The sequence below is a fragment of the Pituophis catenifer genome, unplaced genomic scaffold (assembly GCF_029215685.1).
Source record: "Pituophis catenifer annectens isolate HBS135680 unplaced genomic scaffold, rPitCat1.0.hap2 SCAF_2, whole genome shotgun sequence".
NCBI classification, from domain to species: domain Eukaryota; kingdom Metazoa; phylum Chordata; class Lepidosauria; order Squamata; family Colubridae; genus Pituophis; species Pituophis catenifer.
In genome coordinates, this window is record NW_027256882.1 from 31053883 (window position 1) to 31071138 (window position 17256).

Sequence of the window (17256 nt, forward strand, 5' to 3'; positions counted from 1 at the left end):
AATGGCTTAACCAGAAGATGATCAAAGTTTTGGAATGGCCTGACTAGAGCCATTGTGACCCTCACAAACTGAAATATTTGGAGCATTTTGCAAGGAAGAGTGGGCAAAAGATTCCCAAGGCTGGATGTGCCATGCTGATAGGCTGTTCCCCAAAAAGCTTGCATACTGTTAGAAAACCAAAATGTGCTTCAAGAAAGTATTAGTTTAAGGGTGTGAAACCATGTTGTTGTAAGTTTCTATTGTCATTTCTTCCCAGTAAAAGATTTCAGTTTGTATTTCAATTGAATTGTACATCTAATAAGTTATTTGAAAGCTGGAAAAAATTCTGAGGTCTGATTTTGTTACATCCCGCAAACCTGGCATTTTACAAGGGGTGTGTAGACATTCTATATCCACTATATATCTGGAAGTTTGGGGGATAAGATTATATTCAGATATATACACAGAGAGAAATACAAATATACACACCTACAAAGGTGTGTATATATAGAGAGAGAAAATCCACATATATTTTAGTCTGAAAAATGTCCCAAAATGGTTACAGTCAAACCTTTTGAGCTACTTTTAGAGATGTGGGCTTTAACTGATGAAATGATGCCGAAAGCCCCCGCAACATTTGAAGCACCAGTTTTGCCCATGGAAGTCTTCAGCTCACAATAAGGACAGAAAATACTGCCCAAAACCTCTCTTGTGACATACCCATTGAAGTAGTCCTCACTTACTGACCGCAATTGGGACTGGCATCTGTGTCACCTAAGTAGCCCATTCATTAATCATGTCGCATGACAGTGCAACATGACATCTCCGTAATGGCGAACCTATGGCACGGGTGCCACAGGTGGCACGTGGAGCCATATTGGTGGGCACACGAGCTCAGCTCTGGCAAGCATGAGTGCGCTGGCCAGTTGATTTTCGGACCTTCTGGGCCCACGAGAAGTCAGGAAACACGCTGTTTCCAGCCTCCGGAGGGCCTCAAAGAAGCATGGAGAAGGCTATTTTTGCCCTCCCCAGGCTCCTAGAAAGGCTCTGGAGCCTGGGAAGAGCAAAAAATGGGCCTACTGGGCCCACTGTGTCATCATGTGCCAAAAGCAGGGGGGGCATGAGGGGTGTGTGCATAGAATTATGGATGTGGGCACATGTCCGTGTGTCCCCCCCCCCCCCCGCTTTTGGCAACCAAAAAGGTTAGCCATCACTGCTATATCTTCTCCTCTGTGGTTGTTAACCTAATCACTGTGGGTTGTTAAAGGTACTTTCACATGACTGTGTCTGGCGACTTCTTGCCAGTATCCCCTTGTCAGAAGATAGCTGGGAAGGTCACAAACGGGATCATAAATGTGCACCTGTGGCAGCATCCAAATTGATGCAACTCCTTTTCCTGGACCTTCAGAACCACAGGAAGGGCTGAAGTGCAGTCACTGAAGAAGTGCCACCATGGCCACAAATCGGTGGACCAGGTGTATGTCTGCTTTTAGTGCCATAGTAATTTTGAAGGCTCAGGGAAGAAATGGTAAGGGAGGACTCCCTACACAACTGAACCTCACAAAAGATCCTTAACAGCTATTTTTTTTACAAAAATGCTGGCTTAAGAACGGTTCAACCTGGTTAATACATTGATGAGGCTCCAATAGGAGCTAAACATGGAATTAAAAGAAAGTAAAATCCCAGAAAAGACCAGTCTAGAGAAAAAAAGGACTGGGGGGACATGATAGCAGTATTCCAGTTCTTGAGGGGCTGCCACAAAGAAGAGGGGGTCAAATTATTCTCCAAAGCACCAGTTGGAAACTGATCAAAAAGAGAAGCAATCTGGAATTATGGAGAAACTTCCTTACTGTGAGGACAATTAAACAATAGAACAGCTTTGCCTTCAGAAATCGTGGGAGCTCCATCACTGGAGGTTTTTAAGATGAGTGGACATTTACTTACCTGAAATGGTATAGGTTCTCCTATTTGAACAGGGGGCTGGACTAGAAGACCTCCAAGGTCCATTCCAGCTCATTAATTCCATTCATTCATTCATTCCTTCCAGTCCCATATTCATGGTGCCAAGAAAATACCATGTCCATAAAATCCCAAGGAATCAATCTTAGCTTGAAGACTTTTTAAATCTTCCAGCAGCAAAAAATTTGCAGGCATCAGTTTTAAAGCCTACAGCAACGGTGGAATAAAATATGGACTGGGAAGGAATATGTAACAGCCTAGTTCCTTCTCTGCTTTTACACCGTGGAGGAAGCCAAAGTCTTGCTCCCGGTTTTTTTCCTGACCTGCCCTCAACTAACCTTCTAGCTGCTGCTTCGACCCTGTGAAGAGCATGACTGCTGGCTCCATCGTCTGCTCCTATCCTCTAGTCGAAATTCTTTCTAGCAATATTCCCTTGTTTTAACTCTATCACGCCTGTTGGATATCGGCTGTCAGCCACCACCAATACCGCTATGGTTTTCCAGGCCTCTTGTGGTGTTAGAGCGCTATCTAGTGACATAAGACTGAAAATACGCTCATTCTGTCCCTATCTGATGCTTTTAAGATTTTTCTAATGAAGTGCCATTTTCCACTCTTAACCATCACATCCATAACTTTTCTCCAGGACGATCTAGCCCCAGTCGAGAGACTTTGGGGTCTTGCAGGGACGTCCTCATCGTGCCTGGGACTCCTACCTCTTCCCTTATCCAAGTCACATGAGGTCCTCACTTAATGACCCACAGGGTGCTAGAATAGCCATGGCAACTGGAACTGCCAGGATTGCCCTCACTAAGCAATGTAATCACATGGTGTCATATTTTAAATTCTGGCACCAATTGCTGTCACAACCCAAGAAATACCCATATTTCTTTTACAAGCTGAGGAGAGGGCTGGAAGAGTCATTTCCCCACTTCTGGACACTTGGCATCATGACCATCTTGATACTTTCAACAGCAGTTTCTTATGCATAAGAAAATCATGAAGGGTTTTCCTGGCACAGGAGTTCAAGGCATTTCTGCAGATTAACATCTTTTGTAAGTGCAGCTGAAGAGGGCAATGAAAAGCTGGCAGCCTGGGACTTCAATTCACCCTCTGCTTGCAGCTCTGACTTTGCCACCTAGAGAATGGACTGTGAAGGAGAAAGGCACCTGGGTCCATCTCAGTCTGGGTTCATGTCAGAATATTCATGAACTGGGATAGACATGGTAACAGGTCAGCCATTGGGGCTGGCTAGAATAAGACGTAGTAACAAGGTCAGCCAATGAATAAGCATGGCAACAGACCAGCCAATGGGAGCTGACTTGGAAACTGAAACTGGAAGGAGCCTGGGCGTGGCTCTGCAGATCTGGATCTGTGCTGAGAACCAAACAAGTCTGGCCTTATCTGCTCTGCTGAATTGAAACCAAGAACTGTTCTCTCCTCTGCCTGTAACTCTCTACCACATTGGAAGAATCTGCTGTTGTTATTGTAAATTCATGTGTTATTATGTATATAAAGAAGTTAATGAATCCTGCTGAATCAGTTTACCTGTGTGTGCTTTTTGGATTTGATTTTGCAATAAACTGACAGTTCAGGCCAGGGAACATCACCAAAATGCCATTGGTTGCAATCCTCATGGACTTTTGGAGGGTTCGAGATAGACGGGATGCAACCATTATGTCCCTCCTAGACCTCCCATCAGGTTTAAATACCATCAACCAGCTTTTCAGGACTGGAAATAGAAGGCACTTTATTACAGTGCTTCTACTTCTGCCTCCATGGCCGGTTCCAGTGTGGGTAGAAGAGGCCAAGTCTTTTTCTCATAACCATTGCAGCATCCCCATTATCACACAATCAAAATTCAGAAACGTGGCAATTGAGTCATACTGTACTTGTGATAGTTTCACTGTCCTGGGGTCATGTGATCACCTTTGGGGACTGAGCTGGTGTACAACCTGGGGGTCCTCCTGGATTCACAGCTCCTGCTTGACAACATCGTGACTGGGGGGACGGGCCTTGCACAGATTCATCTGGTCAGCCAATTATGCCATTTCTTGGACCAGGAAGGATTTCCACAGGGGGTCACTCATCCCTTGGTCACCTCCTGTATGGACTACTGCCCTAGGTTATCCAGAAACTTCAACTGGTCTGGAATGCAGCACCGCACAGAGTAATATGCATCCCTAGATTGCCCATGTAACATCTTTGCAGTGGAGCTGCACTGGATTAGTTTCTTTAAGGTACAATTTAACATGCTCGTCATCATTATTTACGGGACCGCCTGCTACCACCAATAGCCTCCCACTGACCAGTACGCTCCCATAGAGCGGGGCTCCTCCGGGTGCCGTCGGCCAAACAATGTCGACTGGCGGCCCCCAGGGGGAGAGCCTTCTCTGTGGGGGCACCTACTATCTGGAATGAGCTCCTCCCGGAGATACGGAGGATCCCGGATCTGCGTACCTTCCGTCGCATGCTCAAGACTTTCTTATTTCATCAAGCTGGCCTGACCTAAGTCTTTCCCCTTTTTAAATGGAAATTTGAAATTTGGTTTTAAATTATTGGGGTTTTAAATTTGTTCAGCCAAATTATTTAATTCATTTTAGTTTATTTTAAATTTTGTATCTATATGTTTTATTCTATGGCTGTTCACCGCCCTGAGTCCTTCGGGAGTAGGGTGGTATACAAATTCAATAAAATAAATAAATAAAAATAAAAAATCACCTTTTAAGATAATCCCGCAGTTAACTTCTCCAATTTGACTCCTCACAAGGAGAAATATAACCAGTTTTGAGCAAGAATGGCACCTGACAATGAACATAATTAGTAAGGCCAGGAGGCCTGGTTAAGTTCAAAATTGAACAAAAGCAAGAATCACCTTTTGGGGATTCCCAGATCATCAAAATGCCATCAACTTTACTAGAAGTGATCTGTATTTGCAGGACTACATTTTAAATGCAGAGGCTTTGTATTTTGCCACCTGCTACATATGGGATTCATTGGTTTCTGTAATAAGGTTTTATTGCTGTAAACCATATGGAGTCATATGAGTTGGGTTGCCAGATACATTTTGTTACTGAATAAAAATACATAAATACATACGTATCTTTATCCCCATTTATTCTATGCAGAAATAACTCAAATGGCAAACATACCTAATCACCCTACCCTACCGTACCCTACCCCTCATGTTTGATACTAAGATCTGTTTCACTAAAAAAATAATACAAGAAATTAAATGGTAACTTGCTCAGCTGGGTTACAAACAAGAGACAAGAATCAAAATTCAAGATTCCTCTATACCCATTTTGCCCCAACTGAATTTTGTGTGATAAGGAAGCAATGTTGTGTAAAACAATAATTGTCTGCAATCAGGGAATGATTACTCCCCTATGTGTAACCTTACATGATTTATAAGGCTAGACTTAGTACTGAAATCTTTCCCACAATCCGGGCATTCATACAGTTTCTCTCCTGTGTGAGTCCTCTGGTGTATCATCAGGCTAGAATTCCGAGAAAAACATTTCCCACATTCAAAACACACATATGGTTTCTCTCCTGTGTGAGTCCTCTGGTGTATCACCAGGCTAGAATTCCGAGAAAAACATTTCCCACATTCAAGACACACATATGGTTTATCTCCTGTGTGAGTCCTCTGGTGTATCACCAAACTGGAATTCCAACTGAAACTTTTCCCACATTCAAGACACTCATATGGTTTATCTCCTGTGTGAGTCCTCTGGTGACTCACTAGTTCCGAATTCTGACTAAAACTTTTCCCACAATCCGGACACTCATATGGTTTCTCTGCCGTGTGAATTTTGTGGTGTTGTAGCAGGTGGGAATTCTGACTGAAAGTTTTGCCACAATTCAAGCACTTATATGGTTTCTCTCCTGTGTGAGTCCTCTGGTGTATCACCAGGCTAGAATTCCGAGAGAAACATTTCCCACAATCACAACACTTATATGGTTTCTCTCCTGTGTGAGTCCTCCGATGTTCCACCAGGTTGTAATTCTGCTGGAAACTTTTCCCACAATCTGGACATTCATACGGTTTTTCTCCTGTGTGAGTCTTCTGATGTTTCACCAGGTGGGAACGGTGACTGAAACTTTTCCCACAATCCGGACACTCATATGGTTTCTCTCCTGTGTGAGTCCTCTGGTGTTTCACTAGCTGGGAACTGTGACTGAAACTTTTCCCACAATACAGACACTCATATGGTTTCTCTCCTGTGTGAGTCCTTTTATGGCTCACCAGGCTGGAATTGAAACTGAAACATTTCTCACAATCACAACACTTATATGGTTTCTCTCCTGTGTGAGTTCTCTGATGTTCCACCAGGTTGTAATTCTTCTGGAAACTTTTCCCACAATCTGGACATTCATACGGTTTTTCTCCTGTGTGAGTTCTTTTGTGGATCACCAGGCCAGAATTCCAAGTGAAACTTTTCCCACAATCCAGGCATCCAAAGAGTTTCTCCCCAGTGCGAGTCCTCTTGTGTCTCCCCATTTTAGGTATCCAAGGAACCTTTCCCTTCCGACTGACTTCCAGTTATTTCTACTTTTTCGTTATTCCGATATTATCCCCCTTGACATCTTAGGAAATGTTTGCTCCAGTTCCAAATACTCTTAATTTTTTCCAGGTCAAAACTCTCCCTTGTCTCTCATCTGCTGAGGAAGAAGAGTTTTTATACTTTCGTGTAACATTTTGCAACATTCATGGTTTTGGGACTTGTTCATAAACACTAGTGCAGGCGTGGGCAAATGTGGCTCTTTTACTACCTGTGGACTTCAACTCCCAGAATTCCTGAGACAGCTTGGCCAAGCTCTCAGGAATTCTGGGAGTTGAAGTCCACAGGTTGTAAAAGAGCCACATTTGCCCACCCCTGCACTAGGGGATGCTTATTGCGTAACTTCAAATGTTCGCTAAGGAAACACTCGTTACCTCGGGACTATCGGGACTACCTGTACAGGTAGTCCTCCACTTATAATAGTTCTTTCAGTGACTGTTTGAAGTTATTAACAGCACTGAAAAAGTAACTTATAACCAATTTTTCCCCACCTATGGGTCTTGCAGCGTCCCCATTATTTATTTATTTATTATTTTATTTTATTTGTATACCGCCCTTCTCCAACGGACTCAGGGCGGTGAACAGCCATGGTAAAACATAACATATAAAATTTAAAAACAATTTAAAAAACATTAAATAATTTTGGCTATCCATTTAAAACAACCCGGGTTAAAACCAATTACAAATTAAAACTGAAGGGATGGGATCAAGCCAGCCCTGCTAGGTGAAAAAGATGTGTTTTCAGGGCCCGACAAAAAGTCCAGAGGTCTGGTATCGTGCGTATCTCTGGGGGTAGGTCGTTCCAGAGGGCAGGTGCCGCCACAGAGAAGGCTCTCCCCCTGGGGGTCGCCAGCCGACATTGTCTGGCCGACGGCACCCTGAGGAGTCCCTCCCTGTGGGAGCGTACTGGCCAGTGGGAGGCTATTGGTGGCAGAAGGCGGTCTCGTAAATACCCCGGCCCTAAGCCATGGAGCGCTTTAAAGGTGATCACCAACACCATGAAGCGCACCCTGAAGACCACCCATAATGGAAATTCAGTTGCTTGGCAATTGACTCGTATTTATGACTCATATTTATATTATACCCCAGTGCCCTGGGGCAACATGACTCCCTTTCGTGACTTTTTGACAAGCAAAGTCAATGGGGAAGCCAGATTTACATTGAGAGTTTGATTGATTTAACTACTACAGTGATTCACTTAAGAAGTATCAGGAAAGGTCGTAAAATGGGGGAAACTCACTTAATATATGTTTCACTTAGCAAGATAAATTTTGGGCTTGACTGTGTTCGCAAGTTGAGGATTATATGGAATGAAATACAGAACAAAACCTTGAAGTGTCCACACGTTGCTTCCGAACACATCTACCGTGTTTCCCCCAAAATGAAGCCCAACCAGAAAATAAGCCCTAGCATAGTTTGCGCCTAATAGTAATAGGTCTTAGACTTATATATCAATTCACAATGCTTTACAACCCTCTCTAAGAGGTTAACGAGAGTCAGCATATTGCCCCCAATAATCTGGGTCTCATTTTACTCACCTCGGAAGGATGGAAGGCTGAGTCAACCTTGAGCCGGTTGAGATTTGAACTGCCAAATTGCAGTCAGCCGGCAGTCAGCAGAAGTTGCCTGCAGTACTGCACTCCAACCACTGCTCCACCGAGGCTCATAATATAAGTCCTACCCAAAAAATAAGCCACAGTTAAGACCATCAGCTTGGAAGGTGCTTTTAATTTACAGGTAGAAAACCTGGTTACTAATAGTACTTCTTCTCCTCCTGCGGTGGAGTGCAGGACAGGACACACAGGCAGCCTGCCCTGTGGAGTCCCAGCTGGCCTTGCCCAGCCTTCCCTACCAGGAAGGAAACTGCTGCCTCCCACAGGCCCCTTCCCTTCCTTTCTGCAGCCGCAGCCCCCATTGGGCCCTGCAGGGCCACCAATCTCTGTGCGGACCCTATGCAGATGGGATAGCCAAGGAAACTGTTGGGGCCGTGGCTAGGCCTGCAGTGCCCTGATGCTGGGGATGGCCAGAATAGCCCCTTCCCTCTTGCTTCCGCTCCCGTTCTATTGCCGGTAGCCATGGCGGGGACACGCTTGTTTGCTTTAGTCCTGCAGTGGGAAAGAGGCAAGAAAACCGTAACTGTGAGAGGGACCTTGGAGTCCTAGTGAGTGATGATTTGAATATAAACCAGCAATGTGCAGCAGCAGCAAGAAAAAGCTAGTACAATCCTGAGTTGTATAAAGAGAGGCATAGAATCAAGAACACGTGGAGTATTATTGCCGCTTTACAAAACCCTAGTAAGACCACACCTGGAACGCTGCAACCAATTATGGTCACCATACTACTTAAAAGATGTTGAGACCTTGGGAAAAGTTCAGAGACGAGCAACTAAGATGATCAAAGGCCTAGAAACTAAACCATATACAGAACGGATGCAGGTTTGGGGTCTGGCTGGTGTAAAGAAAAGCAGAATTAGGGGTGATATGATACCACTATTACAGTATTTGAGGGGCTGCCAAAAAGAAGGGTGGGGGGTGTCAAATTATTCTCCAAAGCACCAGAAGGCAGGACAAGAAATAATGGTTAGAAACTAATGAAAGAGAGAAGCAACCTGGAATTAAGGAGAAACTTCCAATCAGGGAGGACAATCAACCAATGGAATAACTTTGCCTTGAGAAATCGTGGGAGCTCCATCACTGGAGATTTTTAAGAAGAGACTGGACAGTCACTTGTCTGAAATGGTATACGTCCGTGATGGCAAACCTGTGGCACGTGTGCCACAGTGGCACACAGAGCCATATTGGTGGGCACGCGAGCTCAGCTCCGACCAGCTGATTTTCGGGCCTTCTGGGCCCACCAGAAGTCAGGAAACATGCTGTTTTCGGCCTCTGGAGGGCCTCCGGGGCTGTGGGGAAGGCCGTTTTCACCCTCCCCAGGCTCCTAGAAAGGCTCTGGAGCCTGGGGAGAGTGAAAAATGGGCCTATCGGGCCCACAGTGCCATTGTGTGCCAAAAGCAGGGGGAGTGCAGAGAGGTCGTGCGTGCATGCACGGGGGGGGGGGGCACATAGAATTAAGGGTGTGGGCACACATGCATGCGTCCCCCCACACTCCCCTCACTTTTGGCACACGATGGCAAAAAGGTTAGCCATCACTGGTATAGGTTCTCCTCCTTGAGCAGGGGGGCTGGACTAGAAGACCTCCAAGGTCCCTTCCAGCTCTATGTCTATGTCTCTTGTATTCCTAATTCTATTCCTATTTTATTCATGGAAGTAAAAGAAAGTAAAATCCCAGAAGAGAGCAGTGGCAGATCAGTCCCATAATGTTGCCAGGAAAAGAACATGCCCGTAAAATACCCAAGGAATTAATTTTAATTTGAAGGAGACTTTTTAAAGCTTCCAACCAGCAGAAAATTGTGGGCATCAGTTTTATGGACTGCAGCACCGATGGAATAAAATCCAGGGTGAGAAGGAATATATAGAAACCTAGTTGTTACTCTGCTTTTACACAGCGGAGGAAACCAGGAGCCCCGCAACTTGTTCCCGGCTTCTTTTCTGACCTGACCACGACTCACCTTCCAGCTGCTGCTTGGACCGTGGGAAAAGCCAGACAGCCCCCCCCCCTCCACTCCTCCCACCGCCTATGGGAACCGAAAGAGGAAGCTCCTCTCCCCATCTCCTCTTTCCTCCTCTAAATCCTTTCTAGCAATATTCGGTGGTTTTAACTCTATCATTCCCGTTGGATGTCAGATCTCAGCCACCACCAATGCCGCTATGAGACTGGAGGTTTTCCAGTGTGGTGTTAGAGCTCCATCTAGTGACAGAATGCTGAAAATAAGCTCATTCTGTCCTAATCTGATGCTTTTAAGATTTTTCTAATGAAGTGCCATTTTCCACTGTTAAGTGACCACATCCATAATTTTTCTCCAGGACGATCTATCCAGAGGTGGTATTCAGCAGGTTCTGACCAATTCTGGAGAACCAGTAGCTAGTTCGGAGAACTGGTAATACCACCTCTGACTGGGCCCACCCCTGTCTATTCTCTGCCTCCTGAGTCCCAGCTGATTGGGAGGGAATGGAGATTTTACAGTATCCTTCCCCTGGAGTGGGGTGGGAATGGAGATTTTGCAGTATCTTTCTCCTGCTACACCCACCAAGCCATGCCCACCAAGCCACGCCCATAGAACCGGTAGTAAAAAAATGAGAATCACAATCTGTCCTTTGGGGTCTCGCAGGGACCTCCTCATCATCACTTCAACTGAGCCTGGAGCTTCATTTGCAAGAACTAAACCAAGGGAAAGCACCCGTGGGGGAAACACAATGTGCCATCAGGCAACAAGAAAGTACGCCTCCTTACAGGATCAGCAAAGACTATTCCAGCCAGTTCTCCATCTTAGGGGTGCAGGAAAACTCCCCAAAATTAAGTTTGCAACTAAGGGAAGCTTGAAAAGTGAAGCTTGATCCTACTTAGCTTCACAAGATTACAATCTGCTCCATGAACTTTAAACGATTGCCAGCTTCATCCCATTAATAAAAGAATGAAATATGGGAGAAAACGTTGAATTCCCCTCCCCCCCGTCATACATTGCTCCAAACACATCTAGATAGCAGATATTGATTTTCCATCTGCATTCTTGCAGATCTCTAAATCTCACTAGAGGGCAGAATTGGTCTGAGGAGCCAGTTTCCAGAGGAGTCAAGATTCCAGCGTTGAATATTCCCAGGGAGTTTGGGCAAAAGATTTGGAGTGCGCTAGTTTGTAGAAAGCTGATCTAAAGAGTCCTGGGCTTTAATATTTGGTTCTCAATTCCTCTCCCAGGCCCAGAAAGGAGCAGGCCTGGAGACCAACCACTTGCCTGAAACTCTCAGCTGCTGGCCTGGGACTCCTACCTCTTCCCACATCCAAATAACATGAGGTCCTCACTTAATGACCCACGTGGTGCTAGAATAGCCATGGCAATTGGAACTGCCAAAATTGCCCTCACTAAGCAATGTAGTCACATGGTGTCATTTTTTATAACCTCATTGCATAGCAATGGAAATTCTGGCACCAATTGCTGTCACAACCCAAGAAATACCCAATTTCTTTTACAAGCTGAGGAGAGGGCTGGAAGAGTCATTTCCCCATTTCTGGACACTTGACATCATGACCATCTTGATACCTTCAACAGCAGTTTCTTATGCATAAGAAAATCATGAAGGGTTTTCCTGCCAGAGGAGTTCAAGGCATTGTTGCAGATTCAGATCTTTTAAAAGTACAGCTGAAGGCGGCAATGATAGGTTGGCAGCCTGGAACTATAACTTACCCTCTGCTTGCAACTCTTGACTTTGCCACCCAGAGAAAGGGCTGTGTAGGAGAAAGACACCTGGGCCCTTCTCAGCCTCGGTTAAGACCAGGACACATCACCAAAATGGCATCTGTTTCAATTCTAATTGACTTTTGGAGGGTTTGAGATTAGACGGGATGCAACCATTATGTCCCTCCTAGACCTCCCATCAGGTTTCAATACCATCGACCAGCTTTTCAGGACTGGAAATAGGAGGCACTTTATTACAGTGCTTCTACTTCTGCCTCCATGGCTGATTCTAGTGTGGGTAGAAGTCTTTTTCTCACCGTTGCAGTAACACCCTTTGTCAAGATGATCAAAATTCAGAAATGGGGCAAGTAGAGTCTTATTTGTGATATGTCCTGGGGTTATGTGATCCCCTTTGGGGACTGAACAGGCGCAGAACCTGGGGGTCTTCCTGGAATTATGGCTCCTGCTTGAAGAAATTGTGACCGGGGGGAAGGGACCTTGCAGAGATTCATCTGGTCAACCAATTATGCCCTTTTCTGGACCGGGAAGGTTTTGCAGTCGGTCCTTCTTGCTTTGGTCACCTCCTGTACGGATTACTGCCCTGGACCATTCAGAAACTGCAACTGGTCCAGAATGCAGTAGTGCACACAGTAATGGTGTCCCTAGGTTGTCCATGTAACATCTTTGTAGTAGAGCTGCACTAGATTCGTTTCTTTTAAAGTGCAAGTGAAGATGCTGGTCATCACCTTTTAAGCTATTTCTTAATAGCACTTAATTATATACCAACCCACAGTGCTTTATACCACTCTCGGTGTATAGTGTCAGCATATTGTCCCAACAATCTGGGTCTTCATTTTACTAACCTCAGAAGGATGGAAGACTGACTCAACCTCAAGCGCCATCAGGATTGAATTCCAGGCTGTGGGCAGAGTCAGCCAGCAATACTGGCCTTTAATCCCTAGACCACCAAGACAGCTGTCATCATTGTTCCACCTTTATTATTTTTATATCTATCTATTCTACCAGGTCAGACAGGATGGACATGTTGCTAGCCTCTTCTGGTAAATATTACCATCTGATAGGAGCTGGAAAGTGTCTCTTTCGCGTTGCAGACTCTGCCCTATGAAACACGACTTCCCCACGAAGTTTGACAAGCCTTTATCCTCCTGGTCCTCTGTAAAATAAGGACCCTAAGTCCTGGGATAAGAAGAGTTGCCTCTACACAAGAAACTTGATTTGGAACCAGGTTTTTGTTTATATTTATTAAATTTATATGCCGCTAATCCTGAGGTTGACTACTCCAATTTGACTTCTTGCAAGGAAAAAGATAACCAGTTTTGAGCAAGAATGGCACCTGACAATAAACATAATTAGTAAGGACAGAAGGCCTGGCTAAGTTCAAAATTGAACAAAAGCAAGAATCACCATTTCGGGATTCCGAAATCATCAAATTGCCATCAACTTTACTAGAAGTGATCTGTATTTGTAAATGCAGAGGCTTTGCATTTTGCCACCTGCTACATATGGGATTCATTGGTTTCTGTAATAGGGTTTTATTGCTGTAAACCATATGGAGTCATTTGAGTGGGGTTGCCAGATACATTTTGTTCCTGTAGAAAAATTCATATATATTTATATCCCCCTTTATTATATGTAGAAATAACTCAAGGTGGCAAATATAACTAATACAGATCATTCTATTCTGTTCTATTCTATTATTCTATTCTATTCTATTCTACATGTTTGACACCAAGACATGTTTCAGTAAAAAGAATCTTCTTTCTAGCGTATTCCCGCAGGTGCAGAGTCCACTTTTCACATTACTGAATACCATTTTGCACGGTCAGCTGTGTCTCCAAGGCACAGGCTAATGGCTTGCATATCTTTGTTGATGGTATCTTGCCATCTCTGTTTTGGATGCCTGTGAGGTCACCAACCATTGACTTCTACTTCGTAGGAAGTCTTGGCCATGATGGAAGGTGCTGCTCTCTGGACATGTCCATACCAGCAGAGTCAGCCTTCTCTCACCTTCTCTATAATTGGTGCCACAACAAAATGTTGTCGTTTGTGATGTGGTCAAGAAGGGAGATGCCCGATATCCAACGAAGCGTTCACATTTCCATGGCATGGAGATAGCTTTCGGTCCCTTGTTGTTGCTGCCCAACATTCAGTGCCATACAGTGCTACAGGGCGGATTTTAACTAAAAAGAATCATGCAAGAAATTAAATGGTAAATTGCTCAGCTGGGTAACAAATGAGACACAAGAAACAAAATTCAAGATTCCTCTACACACATCAAGTTTTGCCTCAAGTGGAATTTCTTGTGAGTGATAAGGGAGCAATGTTGTGCAAAACAATAATTGTCTGAAATCTGGGTAGTTGAAGGGTTACTCCCCTATGTGTAACCTCACATGATTTATAAGGCTAGACCTAGTACTGAAATCTTTCCCACAATCCGGACACTCATATGGTTTCTCTCCTGTATGAGTCCTCCAATGTATCACCAAATGGGAATTCTGACTAAAACTTTTCCCACATTCAAGACACTCATATGGTTTCTCTCCTGTGTGAGTCCTCCGATGTTCCACCAGGTTGCAATTCCGACTGAAACTTTTCCCACAATCCAAACACTCATATGGTTTCTCTCCTGTATGAGTCCTCTGGTGAATCACCAGGTTGGAATTCTGACTGAAACTTTTCCCACAATCTGGACATTCATATGGTTTCTCTCCTGTGTGAGTCCTCTGATGTTTCACCAGGTTGGAATTATCCTGGAAACTTTTCCCACAATCAGAACACTCATATGGTTTTTCTACTGTGTGAGTCCTTCGATGTCTCACCAGATTGGAATTCTGACTGAAACTTTTCCCACAATCTGGACACTCATATGGTTTCTCTCCTGTGTGAGTCCTCTGATGTTCTACCAGGTGATAATTCCGACTGAAACTTTTCCCACAATCCAAACACTCAAATGGTTTCTCTCCCGTATGAGTCCTCTGGTGAATCACCAGGTTGGAATTGCCAGTGAAACTTTTCTCACAATCCGAACATTTGTATAGTTTCTCTCTTGTGTGAGTCCTCTGGTGTATCACTAGCTTGGAATTCTGACTAAAATGTCTCTCACTATCCGGACAGTTATATAGTTTCTCTCCTGTGTGAATCCTCTTATGTACCACCAGGCTAGAATTGTGAGTGAAACCTTTCCCACAATCTGGACACTTATATGGTTTCTCTCCTGTGTGAGTCCTCTGATGATCCACCAGGGGGGAATTCTGAGAGAAACTTTTTCCACAAACTGGACATTCATATGGTTTTTCTCCTGTGTGAATCCTCTGATGTGCCACCAAGTGGGAATTCTGACTGAAACTTTTCCCACAATCTGGACACTCATATGGTTTCTCTCCCGTGTGAGTCCTCTGGTGTATCACCAGGTCAGAATTCCGTGTGAAACTTTTCCCACAATCCAGACATTCGAAGAGTTTCTCCCTAGTGTGAGTTTTCTTGTGTTTCACCAGATTGCATGCTAAATCTTTTGCCACATTGGGAGCACTGGTGGGGTTTGTCTCAAGTATGGGTCTTTCCATGAATCATGAGGAAGATTTTTTGAGTAAAGCTTTTGCCGTACTCCAAGTATTTGTATGGCTTTTCATTGGGTGGATCCTCTCATCCATAGTCAGCCGTGTTTTTCCACAATAGGCAGTCTGTGAGGTTTTTCCCACACTGATATTCTTGGACTCTTGAAGAGGCCAACAATATTTCTGATCTCTTGGAGGTTCTTTGCTTCATGTCATTCTTTCCTTCATCAAAGATTTTCATTAATACCTGTCCATTTTGGCTGTACAAGGAACCTTTTCCTTCCCACTGACTTCCAGTTATTTGCACTGTTTTTTTATTTCAATATTATCCCCCTTGACCTCTTAGGTAATGTTTGCTTTAGTTCCACATACACATATTTTTTCCAGCTCAAAATTTTGTTCTTGTTATTCTCTCCCTTGTCTCTCATCTTCTGAGGAAGAAGAAGAGTTTTTACACATTCTGGAGGAAATGGAAAAAAATGTTGATTGATGACTTCTTTTGCATTTTAAGGCTGCTTCTCATTGTCTGTTGTCCAGAGTGCTCTTCTTGGCATCCTCCTTGTCTGTAAGATTAATATTAATGGATTAGTTTCATTCTTATTTAAAAATTTGCTGTAGGACATGTGAAAGCATCAAAAAACCCCAACCCCCATATAGTACCATGAAAGAAAAAACATCAATGTTCTAGTTTCAGCTATAACATTAATTATGATTCATTTGGCATGTTGAAGACTACCAGATCCTAGTTCAAATATCAACTCAATCACAAAATTCTTTTTTTGGCTTGGGTAAAATCACACATATATGCATGCCTAAATAAAAAAAAAATCATTTATGTAGAAAATCTATCTGCATTTTAGTATGCAAATCGTCCTAGAAGTGCATTCAAATTTTTTTATCTAAATTTAGAAATGTGGGGGCGCTAACAGACGAAATGGTGCCCAAATCCTATGCAAGATTTAAATCATCCATTTTACCTATGCAACTCCTCACTTGCCAGGAAAACAACATGACAATAATATATCAAGGAATCAAGAGACTGAGGGAGATGGGCAGATATGAAATATAAAAAAATTAAGATTTTTTAAATCTCCTATGTCTTATATTCAGAATAGAGCTAGAAGGGTCCTTGTGGGTCTTCTAGCCCAACGCTCTACTCAAGCAAAAAACTCTATACCCATGATGGCAAACCTATGGCACGCGTGCCATAGGTGGCACCCATAGCCATATCTGTGGGTATGCCAGCTCAGCTCTGGCGTGCATGTGCGTGCCGGCTAGCTTGTTTTCGGGCCTTCTGGGCCCACCAGAAATAGGGAAACAGGCTGTTTCCTGCCTCTGGAGGGCCTGGGGGGGTGGGGTGGGGAAGGCCCATTTTTCTTTCTCACCTGGCTCCAGATCCTGTCTATGCATCTGGGGAGGGCGAAAACAGATAAGTTATACAGTATAACTGTAATAACATTTGGGGAGAGAAAGAACACGTAGCAGCTGACAAGTTTCAGCTTTGTTCCTTCGCTGCTTTTACTCCTTGGAGGAAACCAAAGAACCCGATTTGCTCCTGGCTTCTCCTCCAACCTATGCTCAATTCACCTTCCAGATGCTGCTTCAACCCTGGGAAGAACAGGACTGGCACACCCCCACCCCACGCCTCCATCCTCCTATGGGTGAGCCAGAAAAGGAAGTTCCTCTGCCTGTATCCTTTCCACATGTTTTCTAGCAATACTCCCTGGTTTTAACTCCTTTCACCTCCCCTGCATCCTCTTCTGTTGGATGTCGCAACTCAGCAAGTGTTCAAGGTGCTGCAGTTGTGTTACAGCTCCACCTAGTGACGTGAGCCTGAAAATACGCTCATTCTGTCTCTATCTGGAGACAGATTTTTTTTTTTTTTAAA

At 44.2% G+C, this 17256-nt stretch overlaps 1 protein-coding gene across 3 annotated transcripts in view; it reads right to left on the minus strand.

The window, feature by feature from the left end:
- Nucleotides 1–17256, minus strand: part of LOC139312025 (zinc finger and SCAN domain-containing protein 2-like) — a 40778-nt gene that overhangs the window by 14669 nt on the left and 8853 nt on the right. The window contains exons 3-4 of one of the 3 annotated variants that reach the window (XM_070936549.1): nucleotides 14224–15931; nucleotides 5334–6191 (exon numbers count right to left, since the gene is read on the minus strand). In XM_070936549.1, coding sequence (XP_070792650.1) covers nucleotides 5334–6191; nucleotides 14224–15377 — 2012 coding nt within the window. In that variant the 5' untranslated portion in view covers nucleotides 15378–15931. Of the gene's footprint in view, nucleotides 1–5035; nucleotides 6604–8041; nucleotides 8179–14223; nucleotides 15932–17256 lie in introns of those variants that run through there. The other 2 variants (XM_070936545.1, XM_070936547.1) reach the window with 2 other exon arrangements.